General features: G+C 50.6%; 1 protein-coding gene across 1 annotated transcript in view; it reads right to left on the reverse strand.

The window, feature by feature from the left end:
- Window positions 1-1,811: 1,811 nt before the first annotated feature.
- LOC131266511 (PDZ and LIM domain protein Zasp-like) overlaps window positions 1,812-17,812 on the reverse strand; it is a 44,800-nt gene continuing 28,799 nt past the window's right edge. Inside the window, exons 7-17 of the mRNA XM_058269061.1 lie at window positions 17,609-17,742; window positions 17,442-17,533; window positions 15,091-15,550; window positions 12,911-13,001; window positions 11,515-12,084; window positions 9,484-9,763; window positions 5,749-8,528; window positions 4,622-5,694; window positions 3,335-3,518; window positions 3,019-3,258; window positions 1,812-2,952 (exon numbers count right to left, since the gene is read on the reverse strand). Coding sequence (XP_058125044.1) covers window positions 2,875-2,952; window positions 3,019-3,258; window positions 3,335-3,518; window positions 4,622-5,694; window positions 5,749-8,528; window positions 9,484-9,763; window positions 11,515-12,084; window positions 12,911-13,001; window positions 15,091-15,550; window positions 17,442-17,533; window positions 17,609-17,742 — 5,982 coding nt within the window. The 3' untranslated portion in view covers window positions 1,812-2,874. The remainder of the gene's footprint in view (window positions 2,953-3,018; window positions 3,259-3,334; window positions 3,519-4,621; window positions 5,695-5,748; window positions 8,529-9,483; window positions 9,764-11,514; window positions 12,085-12,910; window positions 13,002-15,090; window positions 15,551-17,441; window positions 17,534-17,608; window positions 17,743-17,812) is intronic.

Consider the following 17,812-nt stretch of genomic DNA (forward strand, 5'->3'; position numbering starts at 1 on the left):
GAAATGATAGCGTATTTTGTAGAACATAATTAGTTGCTCGCCTTATGCTTACTCCCAAAGTATGGTGGAGGCGCCAGGTGGTTCATAATCTCATGCTTCATTTTATGAGCAGAATGTGGAATCAACAAAAGCGTACTTATAAAAAGGTTATATTCATTTCTTTTTCAATTCGTTTTGTTATCTTTGTCAACAGAGCTCAATCATATATTTGTTTTGTTTTTATATTTATTTAATTGAATAACACGTTTGTTATATGTATGTTACCTGAAGCGTTACGATATGCCTTATTGTTCCAAAATTACTCAAACGGGAATTTGATCACATTATTCTGAACTATGAATATCATTCCTCTCAGCATCAAGGTTTTTTTAAACTCGAAGAAGATGCCTTGTAGTAGCAGAACTTTGCATTCGACGCAGCGTAATGCATCGTCACTCACGATCGGTGCAACGCAAATGCATTCAACACATGCCAATGGTTCTCCGCCTCCCCAGCTTTCCGTTCTGCGTCGTGAAGCCGATGCTATCACAACAATACCGTTCCGTCCATCGAACAAGAGGCCGTACTCACGACCGGCCGTTACGTAAGGCCTCGCAAACGCGCGCTCGAGCGCCATCTCTGCTCATGCGCACGTGGCCGACGCGCTACACGTGAGTTTTGTTTACGTTTTACGATGAACCGAATCCGGCCGAGATGAACGACTGGGAGATAGGGCGGTCAATGTTGGTTGCGAGTGAGTAGTTTGCTCGCTCCCCCGCGGCGCTGATTCATTCGCTATAAATCGCCGTGAATCGTGGTAGAGAATTTTGGATGATGAAGAGCCATGACTCAAAGGGGGCAAGACACATCATGTCTCCTCTAATAGATAATGTTCTAACACAAATGTAATTTACTACCAAAAAAAATACTGATTTAACAGCTCTTTCCTCTCGACCACCCTCCTAAATTGCCGACAATGTAGAATGAACGCCCCGATGAATCGGGCCAAACTCATTGCACGATTGCTAACGGCAGCCTCGCGCCATCCCAAAGCGTTACGTTTACGCAACCGGGCACGTTTTTCCGCCCGTCCACGTGGACATGAGATCGCACGGAAAAGCCCGTTGTTACGTGATTACTCGCGCACGGGTGTGTATTCGCTCGCCGGAAGTCCAAGTGCACCCGCCATCCCTCTTGTTTATTGCTCGTGCCAAATGTCTCCCATCAGGGAACTCGTGTGCTCTCGGCGCTTCCGGCGGCACGTTGGTGGAAGTGAAAATGGTTCGAGCTGAACATTCACAGTGCAAATAAAAACCAACTTTACGTGGATTATGGGGCGAATTTATTGGAACGATGCTGTCAAACAGGGGGGAGACTGAATCAGAAAGGTGTTTAAAAATAGTGTCAGCTTCACGTTGGTCTACACTTTTCGTTCTCTTTTCTAGCATCTCATGGGAAAGATGAGACGCTGTCACGATTAGCACCAGATAGGAAGAGAATTTCCTCCCATTAGCTGAGTTTATAGTTTATGATATTGGGACGGAATGTCGCCTAAATGGAATGTAACCTTCAACTCGGCGTTTGGCCTGTGAGCAATTTAAATTGAAATAGAGAGGGGGTTAAATTTCGGTATCACTTTTTTTTGGAGACAAACATTCAGAAATAATTTGAATGACGACATAGTTTAGAAGTAGTAGTTAGAAGTTTGTTAAACGTTAAAGGGCATTGAACGAGTGTAGCCAAAGATTGTGATGATGAAATATAAGTTTTCTGTTTCGGATACGTTTCATCAGAAAATCGTCATCAGGCGAACGCGATAACACGTGTTTCAGCAATTTACAACGTTTTTATTGTGAGCAACATAGGCCATAAATAAATAAAATTATATTCGTATCACACACAAAGAGAAAAATAAAGTAGCGATGCTTGCGATTCTTCTTCTATAGTTATCTCACGAGAGAAAATAAAATCCTAACGAGTTAGCTTGTTGCGCGGTTTTTTGTTCTTGCTCCGACGAGTGTCTAACGAAATTCGGTACATTCCTTCTACTGTAACTGTTGTTTTGTGGGAAGCGGTTGTGCGATGAATAATTAAAAAAAAAGGACGTCGGCTGCATGATTGCAGCAGTCATTTGCCGGTGCATGTAGTTAGCAACGTACGCGAGAACGTACGCCTGCACAGCGCGCGGCCTGTGAAGCCTTTCAACATCAAATTCATATGTTTACTGAAAAAACATTCTAAGGTTCTACATTTAGTTGACGCGATGTTTTATCGTAACGCTCTGACTGCTAAATCTTCTTCTTTTTTTTTTGTAAAACAACGTGTCCTCGCTCACACACACAAACACGCACACTTTTCCACCTCGCTGCCACACTCTTGCCATCCTTAAATTCTGTTTACAAAAAATCTCATCATCTTCTATCTCTCACTCTCTCTCCTTCTCAGTGTCTCGCAATGACCCACCAATCTTAATAATTCCTTACCTCACACAAAAGCAACCATTTCGTCTTTTTCTTGGCCGCTTCAAAGGTTTCGTTTTTGAAACAGTAAATTTTCAAATCCGTCCCCTAACGTATAACCGCTTCGGTGCGATACAATTGCATACTTTCCGGCGAAGGGTCGGATACCATGAAATGTTTCACCAGCGTTGAAATGTGCCACCGACGAAAGCGGTCTACTTAAACATTCAAATAATCGGTGATTTGCAAACGGTTTAGTAGAGGATCTTAAGTATTAGTTTCCCCAAAGTCAAAGGATGTTTTTGATCGATTTGTTGATTGACGATTTTTTGGTTTTTGGTTTCGTTCGATTTAAATGACGCTTTAACGGTGAGTTCTATATGTACGGATACCTAAACGGTGTGGACCTGGTGGGCCTCCCCTGTTCGACGTGGGCTTAGCGAGCGTGGTTTTTGCAGAACGGACGGCCACCCTTGGCGAAGAAGCTCTGTCCTTCGAGGTTCTTTTTGCAGCTCTAGAAAATGTTAAAAGAGACTTCAGTATGCGCGAATATGCAAGAATGGGGTAGCGTTGAACTTACGGTGCAGTTGAAGCACTGGCTGTGGTAGTTGTTGTTCAGGGCCTCCACCCACTTGTCACCGGCTTCGACGGGGAATCCGCAGGCGAAGCACTTGGTGGTGAACAGATCATTCCAGTCCTTCTCGCAGTAGGGATCGCCCTCCTCCAGGAAGAACGGGCTGTTGCCGAACTGCTTGCCACAGTACGTGCACTTGAAGCACTCCGGATGGAACTGCTTGCCGATGGCATTCAGGCAATCGCCCTGCGGGGAAAAACAGTCAGAAAAATCTACGGTCAGTACGCTCTTCAGATATTACTCTCCTCACAGCAGACCGCACCTTAACTCTGCCATTGCACTTCGAGCACGGTGGTGCCAAGAATTCCTCAAAGCAGTACTCGCAGTACAGGTCTCCCTTTTCCTCGACGAAACCAATGTCGGCCAGCGGACGCTTGCAGTTAGCGTTGTGGCAGATGAAGTGATCCGGACACCAGATGCGTCCGAGCGCGGTGATGAATGGACCTCTGTGAATTCAAAGAGTCAGGTGTTAGTTGACCCACACTTCGGCATCAACGCTTGACATCAGCATGCAGTGAGCTAACTGGTCACTTCTACTCCACATCAGAACTCTCCAACTCCACTCTTCAACTGCCCCATCCAACGAAGTACTTACGTGACGATCTTGTGATTGCACCGATTGCAGATCGGTACCTTGTCCTTCAGCAACGCCAACGCGTCAGCGCTGGGGGACGAGTCCTCGACACCAGCGGGACTTGTGGTCACCGGCTCCGGTACGGTCTTCTTCTCGCTCGGGAGCAGATTGTTATTGCGTTCCACGTACGAGCGACGGTCACGAGCATGCGAGGTTAGTTCCGAACTTACTTTGCGTCCGTTGACGGCCGCCTGCGAGCCCGAGGTGTTGCTGTTGTTGTTATTTTTCGGGCGCAGTATCACCTTTCCAAGGTCGGCCGGTGTCGGGAGGGTGACACCTGTGCCAGCTCCCCTCGGCGATCCTCCCGGAGCGGTCTGGATCGGATAGAGCGTGAGGTCTTGCTGTCCGTTGGTTGGAGCTCCAGGATAGACCGGTTTCAGCTGCACTCCGTGAGATCCGGGGGTAGCGAACGGAGCCACCGGCTTGAGGGTACCCTCTTTCGGAGTGTCTCCGTTGCCCAGGAGGTTCTCCTTGTTTCTGGCACGTACAGTAGCGTCCGTCTTGCGCAGTCTTGCTTCTAGCATATCCTTTAGCACACTCGAGGCTTGCTTACGATAGTCGGAATTGTTGTTCATGCAGGCCAGCTTGCTTACCGAATTATCCAGCAGTGCAGTCGCATGGTCGACTTCCTCGATACGTTGGCCTACTACGGTGCAGTAGGGTTTAGTAGCCAGAAAAAGAAAAGCATAAACAACACACGTCAAACAACACTCAAGGCAGGTTAGATTTTGGGGTTAGGCATAATCAAAACTTATGGACTACAAAACCTAAAAACTCCTGTAAGTGGCAAACGGTATTAGACTCTACAACCGTAGAAAGGCAACAGAAGGTCAGGCTTCATAGTGCAGGAGAACAACCAACCAAACAAATGCAACAACCAATCAAACAACACACCGAACACGCAACCGTTTTCACCTGATCTGCTGGTTGCAGCATCCGCAGAGTGGCACACGGCCACCGGGTCCGACCGCCTTGTTCATCACACCACGTCCACGGTTCGGGGCAGAGGTAGAGCAGGCCGCCCGGCCCTTGTTGTACGCGTTCGCACCTGCACCTGGACGATCAGCGGAACGGTCAGTATTCGGATTGAAAGTGGGTCGGTTCAAGAAATCGAGAAAGGCCGTGCTGTTACTGCGGCTCGACGGCTTGCTGCCTGCCGCCGGCGGCGCTGCCGAACCATTGGCGGCCGCCGGGACAACGGTGGCCGGTTTCGCTGCCGCGGCTGGTAGCTGCGGTGGCCAGGATTGGATTAGTTTCTGCGTGTCGCTGCGCACATCCTCCGGCTTGCCGTCGTCTTCCTCGCGCACCGGCGGCATCGGGGGAAGCGGGGCGGCTCCAACCATGAACTCGTTGAACTGGGCCTTGAACGAGGACGGGCTGGCACATTCCGGGCGCGACAGAGGCTTCTGGGGCAACAGCACGCTCACCTTGCGAGCGCTCATGGTTGGGAAGTGGTCGACGAACTCCTCCGGAAAGGGATTGATCTCCGGGAAGTGCGTCGGTGGTGGAGCTGGTTTCGGTGTCGGTGGCGCCACATGTCGGATCGGTGCCTTGGGAGCCGGTTTCGGTGCCGGTTCAGCAGCCTGCTGACGTTCTTCCTCTTGCTGCAACAAGATCAACTGCTCCTGCTCCTTCTCTTGCTGCTGCTGTTGCTGCTGTTCCTGCTCGGTTTGCGGAGGGATGTTGAGGGCCTCATCCTGGCCGGAGAAGCGGCGCGTCTGCTGCGCGACGAATCCCTTCTGCGGCGCTTCGTCTTCCTTAATTTTCGAAGAATACCTTGAACTTTCGGTGTTGCTCCGAGCGTCCGACTGGCTACGGCTACTAGATTCATGCTCCTCTACGAAGCGTGTGCGCTTTTGAATCAACGCATTGCCTACCTGTTGGGCACTTTGAATGGCCCGTTCAGCCGACGCCTGTTCTCTCGACAGCCGCCGCTGTTGCTGCTGCTGTTGCTGTTGCTGTTGCTGTTGCTGTTGCTGTTGCTGTTGCTGCTGCTGCTGTTGCTGCTGCTGCTGCAGCTGCTGGTGTTGCTCACTGCTGACCTGTGTCGTTACCTGTTTTTGTGAGACTTCGTGATGTTGTTGTTGTTGTTGTTGCATCCTACGTTCGCTAAACAGTTGCGTCGCCTCGAGATGGAGCTGGTGCTGCATCTTCTGCTGAATGTCAGCCGGCACGTGGTCCTTGTTGGCGTACCAGGGGACACCGTGCAGCTTGCCCATCGACAGATAGAGCCCAGACTCAACCGGAATACCTTCGCGCGATGGCGGCACGTGCGGCTTCAGTGGATTCGGCGGTGGACCGAACGCCGGCGACTTGGTGCGACTCGGCTGGGGCGTGGTATGACCATCGAACTCCTTCACCTCGGCAAAGTACTCCTCGAAGCCGAGCTGATGCTGATAGTACGGGATGGTAGTCGCATGCTTCGTCAGGATGAGCGACGGCGTGAACGACTGACCGCGGTCGATGACACCTTTGTGTTGGAGACGCGCATGAGCACTATGGTACTGCGCCAGCTCGGCGTCCAGCTCCGGCGGCTGCACGACCGGGATGGCGCGGTTCTGGATGGTCGTGAACGGCTGATTGCCGATCGGCGTACGGCCTCCCGACGGCGTCGGCGGCTTATTTACAGGCGCCGGTGGTTTCGCGATCGGCTTCGAGAGGTTAGCGGCGTTAGAGTGCGTATTTACAAAGGCCAGTGGGACGTTGGTGCGCAGCTCCTCCGGTTCGGGAGTGCGCGGTGGGTTCTGTGTCGGCAGGTTGAACCACTTGCGCTGATAGGGTGGAATTTCGGCCGGATGGTTCAGGGGGGACTTGGTTTCACGGCGTGGAGCGAGCGAGTAGTGCTCCGGTGGATGGCTGTCCTTGCGCGGGTAGGGAGCGAGCGACTCCTTCGCTGGTTTGATATCTTGTTGAGCTGCAGACTCACGACGAGTATCTTGAGCTACCGATTCACGACGAATCTCTTGAGCTGCCGATTCCCGACGGATCTCTTGAGCTGTGGATTCACGACGGCTTTCTTGCATCATAGACTCACGACGAGTCTGCTGTGCCATAGACTCCCGACGATTCTCCTGGACAGTCGATTCACGTCGAGCTTCCTGAACAGCCGACTCACGGCGGCTGTCTTGGACGGCCGATCCGCGACGACTTTCCTGCATGGTCGAGCTGCGTCGGGAGGCCGTCTCCGGAGGTACCTCACGGATCTCGGGCACTATCGGCATGAACGGCTTCGGCGTACGGTTTCCACCGACGTTCGCAAACGCCGAACACTGGCGATCCGGATCGAGCGGAATCGATGGTTGCTCACGGATCATCTCCTGGTACACCTCGGAGCCGGCGTCGAAGCGCACCTCAGCGAACGGAGTGTAGGGACGCTCGGAAGCCGTCGCTAGGGCGTCAGTCATCGAGACCCGTCCACTCGGAATGGGTAGCTCCTCCAGCTGCGACGGGATCTCACGGCCAAATGTCTGAAACGGAGTGTAGGGAGCGGTCTTGAGCGCTTCGACAAACGGTGACTCGGCGTGCCCGGAGGCGATCTTCTCCGCGCGGATCGGCTCCATGGTGTGGGGCGGCGGGAAGTAGGGCGGCGTTTCGGCCGGCAGCGGCACCGGCGGGACGTAGTGTGGCGGGAAGCGCTGCGAGCTGGCGGTGGAGGAAAGGACGCGCGCCATCACCGCTCCCCTGCGCGGTACGTCGAGCGGTGGCCCGACAGGTGGAGCTGGTTCCGGTTCCGGCTGCTTGCCGAGTCGCCGCTCGAGCGCGTCCACCTGCCGCCGGAGCGCCTCGAGCTGACGCATCTTGGTTTCCTCCTGCTCGCGCCGGTACGCTTCGTTGCGCGAGCGCATGAAGTTGGCCTGTTCGATCTGCTCGGCCGTCGTCGGCAGGTGGATCGGATCCGTCGGAGCTACGCAGAGCGCCTGCACCAGCGCGGACTGCCACTGCTTCGGTGTCGGGTTGGGAATGTTCGAACGGGGCAGCTGGGGTGGCTCGGTCGGCGGGATCGCCGGGAGCTCGTAGTGCGGTGGGCGGGGCTCCTGGGCCTTCCGCTCCCGCTCTCGCTCCTCCTGCACCCGACGCTCCTCGGCCTCGCGAGCCTCCTGCTCCGCCCGCAGGTATCGCTCCAGCTCGCGTCCATACTCGACGAACTCGACGCGCTTCGTCGCCGGGGGCGCACTGCCCTCCGTCGCCTGGAGTGGCTCCGCGTCATCCTCCTGCCCCACCTCCCGCCCATCCACCTCGTCGTCCTCCTCAGGTGGAGGATCGCGGAAGACAAAGTGCGTGTAAGACGCGTCGGACATGGCGCCCGTACTTGCCTGTGCGCTGCTACGCTGACCGGACGAGAATGGCCGCTCCAGCTCGTACTGCGGCGTATCGTAGTACGTCACGATCGGTTGCGAGGTCTGCGTCTGGTACATCCGGTACTCCTCGGACGAGGCGGAGTTCGCCGTCGTCGTTGTCGCCGTCATACCGAACGAGTCGGACAGATCCTCCCCGTCCTCTTCCTGCACCTGCTGCCGCTCCTCGGTGCGGCTCAGCTCCGGTGCGGACTTGCTCTGCGCCGTGCTCGGTTCGTCCGGCGGCGTTTCAGACTTTTCCTTCACCTTCATCGGCGGAACGACGGTGACGGGCTTGATGACGACCCGTTGCGTTTCCGGCGGAGGGATGTAGATCGGCGTCGCCGTCGGTATCGTATCGGCGACGGCTGGTTTCGGTGGCCAGGCAAACACCGGCACCGGCGACTCTTCTCCATCCTTTTCCTTGTCCGCGTCTTCCCCTTCTTCGGGCTCTTCTTGTTCGCCCGTTTCCTCTGCATCGGTACCATCTGGCCCCATTTTCGTTCAAAAAACATAGTTGACCGTTCAAGGTCACACACCCCGTTTCCCCACGAGCGGCAAGGTTGCGGCGGACGGTAGTGTTTTCGGCCCCCACCGTTTTTTTCGCAGCGCGAAGTGAGGTTAGTTGTTGGCAAGTCGGCGAAAGCGGAAGCATACGAAATGTGGAAGCAACGGAAGCACACGGGCAAGCAGAGACAGGACAATAGAGTGTTTGCGCATGATATATAGATAGAGAGAAAGAGAGAAAGAGAGAAGAAAGCAATAGAAGCGTGATCTTAAGCGATGGTTGTGGTTATCTGCAAAACACGCAAGAAGACACAACTTACTTGAGGTTAGCGGCAACAAAGGAAAAGTGAAACTTTAGAGATGGAATGGACACACACACACACTGACACAGCGCGTTCACATTGTGGCCTACTACTCTGGCGTAGCGTGGAAAGCCTTTCCCGGTTTGCTTTTCGAGCGGAAAAATCGAACGGCGCTGGGTCATACCTCGGAAGTTAAAGGTTGGTTTCTTGGCGAAGAAACGATTCTTCGCTGTATTTGTTTTTTCGAAGATGACAATGGCGGATGGTTTGGGTTCGATCGTGGTCGTGTGGGGTTGGTTGTTTGTCGTGCATATGGATGAGGAACATCGGCAGCACACGGATTTACACGGTTGTGGGGTTTGTACGATTTTCGTATACATATGTAGATCACAAGATGATGATAGATTCAATTTGATTTGTGTTATAATATAGGAGGAAACTTTTATATAAATCTTTCAAAGGCTAGAAAAAAAAACCCCTCAAAGTCACTATATTACTAAAGAAATAAAGGGTCCTAGATGGGCCATTTTCACGAGGGAAATAATAGAACGATTGTTATAACAAGCAAAGTAAAACCAAGATGATGGGTAAACGGTAAAAGAAACAACATTGACATTTAACAGCTAGTAACAACCTTGTGGAGCTGGCACGGAAGCCGTAGCGAGGGGCGCCGCAGTTGGGGCCGGTGCGGCGAACGAAGTCGGCGCCTTCACCGGAGCCGGAGCCGGAGCCTGCACTGGAGCCGGAGCCGGTGCCGGAGCGGGGGCCGGAGCCTGGCCGACAAGGGCGGCCGAGAATGGGGTCGGGACGCTGCCGGCCACCGGCGGGAAGGATGCCGGTGCCTGAACCTGCGCCAGCGGGCTCACCGGAAGCGGAGCACCGAACGGCTTCGGCGTTATGTTGTTCTGGTTAACCTGCGGAAAGGAAATTGTTGTATCGTGATGAAATTAGGCAAGGATGCTTAAATGGTAATTATTTAGACTCTACGCAACTTGTATTCAACGCGCACCTTCATTATGGTCTGCATTTGTGCAGAAAAACAATCTTTACCACAGTCAGCTCTATTTCTAAAGTATGTATCGGTTTCTTATATTGTTTGTTCTTTGATATTAACAGGGCATTTGTTCATGTTAGAGACAGTTCGGAACTGCGAGTCCGGACTCTCTCTAACAGTCAAAAGGAACGATTAGAAAAGGAATTGGGATAAATAAAGACTAACATTTTGGTTGTTTTCTCCAACCGTTGTTGAACACCTTTCTAAGGTTTTCTAAGTTTATCAACCGTTTGTAATAGTTTACGAATGGAAAGAATATCATTTCCAATTTTTCCACTCTGACAAAGTTATCAAAATCAAAATCAAAATGAATCCTTTAGTTTTTTAAAAGACATAAGAGGTTATTATTGAACTTATCAAAATTAAATTCCTTCTGGCTCTAGTGCCTGAACTATCAATTTACGTTACGGTTATTAAATTGTACTCTTGTTTATCAAACCTAGATATATCAGAACCAACTATTTTTACTTTTTACCATGACTCTTCAAAAATGAGACAAAAAACCTGTCGAAGAGTGTTCATGACATCAATTCTTCAAAATCAAGACTTAGAAAAGAAGAGCCCCATGATCAAGAAGTAACAAGATAAGTGTTGCAGTGAATAAATAAACATGTACCACCTAGAGACAGGTGTTGATGATCCGTGGTGGGACAACTCATAGTTCACGTGACCTAAATTGAAATCGATCTTGTCATGTGCTGCTCTTGAAATCGTATCAGGTGCAAAAGCCAAATCAACCAGTACCATCCCGAAGGATCCGGTGACACTGTTGATGCAACCAACGGGCTTGGCACGTGCCATTCGCAGCCGTTGTTGTAAGAAACCAATCCGCATAGTGAAACCGGTGGTGACACCGATGGGATGAAAATCGATTATATTTTTATATCGCCCTCCGGCATTAGCGAGGAATGCCGAATTGGCGACGGCGAGGACGGCAGCTCATCCGTCGTCCGCCGGATGGCCAGACATCGTCACGTCGTTTGCTTCGTATCCTAGATATTTCAATGAGCTTCCGCCCCCGGCTCGCCCCGGGGTCACTGATCGAGTGTTTTCGATCCGACGTAAACATGCCACCGTGCAGAGAAAGAAAAAGTTCACATCCGTTCAACCCCCCACCTCCTTCGGGAGGGAGGGATTTCCTTTGTGAGAAGGACGGAAGCAGCGGACCGAGGTTGCGTGCGAAGGCTGAAGAACTTGGGTGAGGGGGGGCTTTACGGTAACAATGTAAACGCACTCTGCCAACAATTTGGATCGCTGCCGATCTGCGTTCGATCTAACTTTTTTCTTTTTGGGAGTTGTTTTCCTATTCTTGCCTTTCTGCGAGCCAATCACTTGAAACGGGTGCGTTGAATTGTGCATTGCGTAGAGACACACTCTTATGTAAAAAGTGGAACACCATCGGCGAGCACTGATTTCGGGGTGTTTTTTCACTTGCTTCAGCTGTTATTGTTACTGCGGGGTTAGGCTGTCGTTTTCATTTCTTCATTCACTTGCGTTCAAAGGATTCATGCAATTTTCCTTTGCAAAACTTTGAACAAAAACAAAAACCACCTGTTTCACCCTGCTCCTTCGTCCTCACGCACGTTCGGGAACAGGCACGAACATCCTTACCTGGTAGTTGGAGCTCTTGCCCGGGGGAAAAACGCTCCGGATCACGCGGCCACCCATCGTCTGGTAGTAGAACCCGTAATCGTTTTGCGTAACCGTACCGCTGGGCTCACCGTCGCCGCTCGCTTCCGGCGCAACCGTGGCCAACCCGTTGGCACCGAACACGAGGGACGTGTCCTGGACGTCGGTCGGGTTGGCCCCGGTTGGCACTCCCGTTGCGTTTTCCTCCATGCTGTGCGACGGATGGAGCGGTGGCGGTGGCGGCGGTGGCGGTGGCGAAGACGGTGGCAAGGGAAAACTGCTCGAAAACTGCTCGAACGGGGAGCCGCTGCTGTGAGGCTGCTGCTGCTGTTGCTGTTGCTGGTGATGATAGTGATGATGATGGTGGGCACCGGGACTGCCGTGGGTGCGTGGATCGATCAGCTCGTTTTCGCTGCTGGTGCGCGAATGCAACGGGGACACCTTGTTCGACTGCACCGGCGACAGGGAGCTCGAGTTGCAGTAGCCGCTCGTGGACGACGTGGTGCTGCTAGATCGCGAGTGTGACGGCGATTGGCTGGCACCGAGCGAGCCCTACCCGACCGGATCGGCATTGTTTTCGACAACCACGAAAACCGCACAATCAGGGAAGATGGCGTCGGCCGTGCGCACGCGTCAACCCGGCCCGCGATCCCATACGTCAGCAGCGACGTCAACGTCGTCGTCGGCGGACAGGCCGGGCGGTTGCATAAGTAGGTTGCAAGCACGCACACAACACACACACGCCGAGGGTTAGGTTAGCAAAAACGAAAAGTAAAAAAAAACAAACACACACACACACAGTTAAAAACAAGCGGATCGTGCAATTTAGTGGAACAATTTCATGACAGGACTGCTGACACTCGCTGGACGAGAAGGAGAGAGTGAAAAATGTGACACTTTTGTTTGCCGAACCAGTCAGGCGCCACCTCAAACAACATGCTGACGTCAGAGGAAACAATAGAAGATTCGAAAACGTGGTGAAAGATAAAAACTACTGTCGTAGCTCTTCTTTTTCTTTGAGTAAAAGATACAAGAAACGGCACGGAACGGGCCGTTTTAGTTTTTTTGTTTTTCCTTTATCCTTCTCCCACGAGATCACGAGTTAGAGGCGGGCGACATTATCGGCAGACTAAATTTAAACCGGCCCGATCGGGGCCGATCGAACGATCGCGACACGATCTACATCAACTCAAAGCAGTCCGGATGGGTAAGAAAATCGGAAAGCAGCCGAAAGGAAGAAAAAAAAATTGCCAAAGGAAAGGTAACAACTAACGGCTTCAACCGTGTTAGCAAGCCTGTCATGAGCGTTCTCCAAATTAATGTTTATTAAGGAAACATATCAACAATCAAAGCGCATCTAGAAGTAGGTCCTACTTACATTGTTACCGTACGGAGACTGCGAGCGGCCGTTCAGATTGGCGTGAGCGTTGAGGGCGGCAGAGATGGCCTGGACGCCAGTTTTTTGACCCCTTGAGGTGGAAAGGGAAAATAATTAGAAATCTATTTACTCTAAAAACCATCTCCAAGCGAGAGAGACAAGCGACTTACGAATGGGCGATATATACAACGATAGAGAGAGAGAAAAAAATAGATAGGAACAAGATCAAGAGATATGAAAACAAATAGTGGAAAATTTAGAAAGGGCTAAAAAGGATACGGATATTTGAAGGTGGGATGCGGAATGGAGAGAGAAGATACGATGAAAACGATTCTTTTGTCGTCCAAATTTGTTTGTTGATGCAACATTAATAGATGACATTGGGAACAAGTTGACTGACATGACAATTTGTTATGAATCTTACGCTTTTCATATCGCTTGTTCCATTTTCTAGTTTTCGCTTCATTTCCGAAAATTGACTGGCATGAAGTAACTTCGTTGTTTCAATTAATAACAACATGATCGTTAACTCTTGAATGGATTTTAGAAAACTCTTGATGATACTATTACACATCCTAGCTATTGAAACTTACTTTTTCCTTTTTTTCATTTTAACATGTCGTCGTTTTATAACATTCCTAACGCTTTTAAACCCGCATCGCATAAACTGTTGCATCACAAGAATCGCTTTCATTTTGAGGCCTCTTTCAAAACTCTTCTTAAACACTAAATAAACGCTTAGCCTACCGCCTTAACCCTAGTCTTGTCGTGGGAGAGGGGGAAGGGATGGAGGCTCTAGTTGCTTTCTAGAACGGTTTTGCTAGGAATGCTAGTGTAGACAGCTTGCGGTGCGGTGCCCGAACGGGGAGTACCGGAACCGGGGAAGGATTCGCGGGAATGGCGATCAGGGGATCAGTCAAATGAAGCAAGAAGTAAGCGTAGGCGATGAGGATCAAAGAAAAAAGAAGAAAGTGGCAAGAAGCATCCCAGGATAGTAGGAAAGCGATAAGGAAGGAAAGCGTAGCGAAAAGATAGAAAGAAAGAAAGAAGAAGAGCAGAGTTTTAGGTGCAACTCGCGGCTGCCGGGATGGCCGGATACGTACGGTTTCGTGACAGTGACCGGAACCATGCCGTTCATGCCGGGCGGCGGGCTGTTGAGCGCCGCCAGCCGGGCATGGATGTCGCAGTACAGCTTGTCGTTCAGACTGAAATAGCCCTGGTTCTTCAGGGACGTGCCGCAGGTGGCACACTTGAAGCAGTCGGCGTGCAGGTTCTTGTCCTTGATGCGCACGAACACGCCACTGCGGCGGATGTTGTCGGTGTTGATGGGGTGGTGGTGGTGGAGTTGTGCAGCGAATGTTGTGTTGTTGTTGATGACGTGCGCCCGTTCGTGGTAATGGAAATGAATGCCGGTTGGACGTGACGAGATGACGATGGTGTTCCAACGGTTGTTCGGCGGTGGTTGTGTGTGTAAATATATATATATTTTTTGTGGTTTTGACGTGGTTGTAGTTTGTTGTTCAACATGGTTGACAGTGCGTGCGCAGAACGGTCCCAAACACAAACGCACGATCCGATTCGTTGGTACAGAAACAAAAGAAAGTAAAAAAGGCAACCATAACGGCAAACGCACGGCACACACAACGAAAAAAAAATGTAAAGGAAAAACCAAATCAAATATGTAAAAGAAAGAAAGAACAAAATTGTACATTAATAAAGTGCATGCTAAAATTCGGTTCGAAAGAAAGTACACCTCAGTTGTGCAACCGTAACGAAGAAAACAATCTTTTCCATCCATTCACTCACAGAATCATACAGAACTGGTACACGAAATGAGATCAAACTGCGGTCAGTTGTTTTTTGGTTTTACACCGCAACACGTAACATGCGAAAAAACACCCCCGAACGCACTTGGTGGAAAAGTCGGATTTAAATTAAAACGATAGTTTGAAAACAAACACACAGCAACTCTGAAAAATGGAAATCACAGTGGCCAAGGAAAACACTCCTCTCTCTCTTTATCTTTCTCTCTCTGTATGCTGGGAAAGGGACCATCGGTGGAAGTAGTCAGAAATCGGAACCCGAAGAAAATAGTCGGTGGAACGGAAAAGGGATATCAAATCGCATTCGTCTAGATTTTTCCGTAAAGCAGCCCTTTTCCCGATTCGGGAAATTCTTACTCGTTGTGAACCTTCGGTGGAATGCCGGCCCTCGGGGCGGTGTTCGGTGCGGGACGGAAGGCGGTCGTTGGCAGTGGGGCCGGAGTGTAGGGGGCGGGTCCCTGCTGCTGCTGCTGGGGTGGCTGCTGCTGCTGCTGAGGAGCTTGCTGCTGCTGCTGAGAAGCCTGCTGCTGAGGTGGCTGTTGCTGGAAGGCCGGCGGCGGTGGAGTTGGTTTGGCCGGCGCGGGCTGCGGCTGCATCATCGGTGGCTTCGGCATGGGCGGACGGGGGACCTGTGCCTGCATCCGCGGGGGCACCGGGGATGGGCCGCGGGGATGCGGGGCACCCGTCAGAGAACCGACCGGAAGTCGGCCGGCCGTCGCGTAGCCACCGATGGCGTGACTTTGCGTGGCGTAGAAATGCGACGAGGCTGATTCGAGTTTGTTCACCGAGTAATGGTAATTGTTTGAGTAAACACTATCTGCTCGTGAAAATGCGGTGAACAATAAGCGACATCCCTCCCAAATAGAAAGGGCAATGGCCACCAACCGTGGATCGTCAGGGGTTTGCGTATGATCGACCGAAATCGATCCAAGTCAGAGAGCGTCAGCGTCCATTTGGGTTTTGTCGAGGTTGGATGGATGGTGGTAGTGGGGGGTTTATTTTTTTCACACAAGTGGTGGGTGGTCGGCGGTATTTACAGCATTCCAATACGTGGGGACAATGTGGACCGGTAAGGTGAGCGAGCAAACGGGGACACAACGGCGGGTCGGAAAAGATAGAAGATGGCATCGATTAGAACTACGACGGGAAGGAATGGAATTATTTACACAAAAACAAAACCCCACGACACGACACGGTGCCTTATGTATGTGTGCGTGTGTTGGTGTGTCTTTGGCTGGTGCAGATCCTCCAGATGGCAGGTCCTATGTCCTGAAGTCCCGCTCCGCTAACGATAAGGACAATCTTCCCGTAAAACCGAGTTTCGATCTCATTCGTTCGGCGTGAAACTTCACGCACACTCAAACACACAAACACCAGATTCGTATGGGATGCGTGTTCCGGTCCCGGAGGGTGTGGAAGTGACCACCACCACCCTCCCGCAGCCCGGAGCGCGTTCCGAAGATCGAGCGAACAACTGAGGATGACCGTGGCGGAGTCGAGTGTAGGTCCACTTACACAATCAAACGCTCGCAGGATGCGCAAATGTTCTGGCCCGGCGGAAGTCCGTTGCTGGACGGGGCGACCGGACGGTCGACGGGAGCGGTAACGTGACGTGTGACCGTGTTGGTGCCACTGTTGTGGTGTTGTTGCAGTGGTGCTGCTTGCTGTTGTTGTTGCTGATGCTGCTGCTGCTGCGGGAGTTGTTGCTGTTGCGCTGTGGTTGACCGAAAAATGTGGTTTGGGTTTGTGGTTGCGTATGGATTGTTTGTTAAGCGATGGATGTGAACTCGTCATAGTCGTTAGGGATTAATTGAGAAACAGTTTTGCAAAACTCGGTCCTTGTTTCCAGTCTCTTGGGGTACATCGTTAAACTCTTAGTACATTTATTTTAGGCATTATTAGCTTGGCATCTTTTATGTTTTAGTTCAAAAATAAAATAGATCGTTTGAAATGACTTTTAAGATTTATACAATGCTGTATGAGAAGTTTCCTCTTTCGAACAGCTTTGACGATATTAAAATTGTTTTAAAAGCAGAAAAACACATTTTGGAATATAAAAATGAATGTTTTAAATTTATCATCTTTAACCCAAACGATGAAGATAATTGTTAGTTAAAATAAAAAAAAACACAACAAACTGTTTTTTTTTCAGACCGGAAATTAAATCGGATAATCTTTTTTCATAAGATCTTTAACAAAACGTTGTTAGTTGAAAATATTTGTTTGACTTAATGACAAAAGGACTAAAAAGTCTTTTATAACATAAAAAAGCAAACTATAGTGTTAATAAAGTAGAACTTTTAATAGTTATCATAAAAGAGGAAAAAATGCTAACATCAACAGGCTAACTATTTGAGTCATCAGACTTTTCTATAAAATCTAAAAGGGGGCAATTTCCGTAGAAACTCACCAAAACTCCTCAAATTAGTAAAATTTACAACAAACTTGTTACGTGAGGTTGCTGAGTTCAAGTTCAAGTTGAACATTATCACTTGGGTTACATGTAAAAAAACAACTACAACCCTCGAACGACGATGGGATGGGCAATGGATCGGAAGGTGTGGAATGTTAGCAGAAACTGCCAGAATATATCGTATTGCCTAACTGTGTCCAAGCATCGTGTCATCGTCACCGTACGGTATCGGTCGTAAGAGAGAACCCTCCCAGTGCTACCCGAGGGCGGGACGGACGGGGCGGAGAAAGGTTACCTGGTTCCGGATCGTCACCCTGCTCGTGCAGCAGCTTGTACACCTCGGAGTTGGCCGGCGAGTACACGCGCTCGTTCTTCTTAAAGTTCACACTAAAAAAGGTAAGAGAAGATAGGGGAAATGAGTGAGTTGGTTCAATTGGGTCGGTGATGGCATGGGGTACCTACCCGAGGACACCTCCGGCGAGGACTTCGGCCTGGGAGGAGAGGGTTTCGGCGATGGTCTCGTCGCTGTACATGCCCACCGGGGTGTTGTACTGGTTGTTGACGATGCTCTTGATCTGTCCATCGTTTCCGTTCACCTGCTGCGCGGGGATCTGCACGATCAGTTCAGAATGGATTCATCGAGTTTCGAGTTTTAGGAGATTCGTC

This window comes from Anopheles coustani, chromosome 2, assembly GCF_943734705.1.
Source record: "Anopheles coustani chromosome 2, idAnoCousDA_361_x.2, whole genome shotgun sequence".
Lineage (NCBI taxonomy): Eukaryota > Metazoa > Arthropoda > Insecta > Diptera > Culicidae > Anopheles > Anopheles coustani.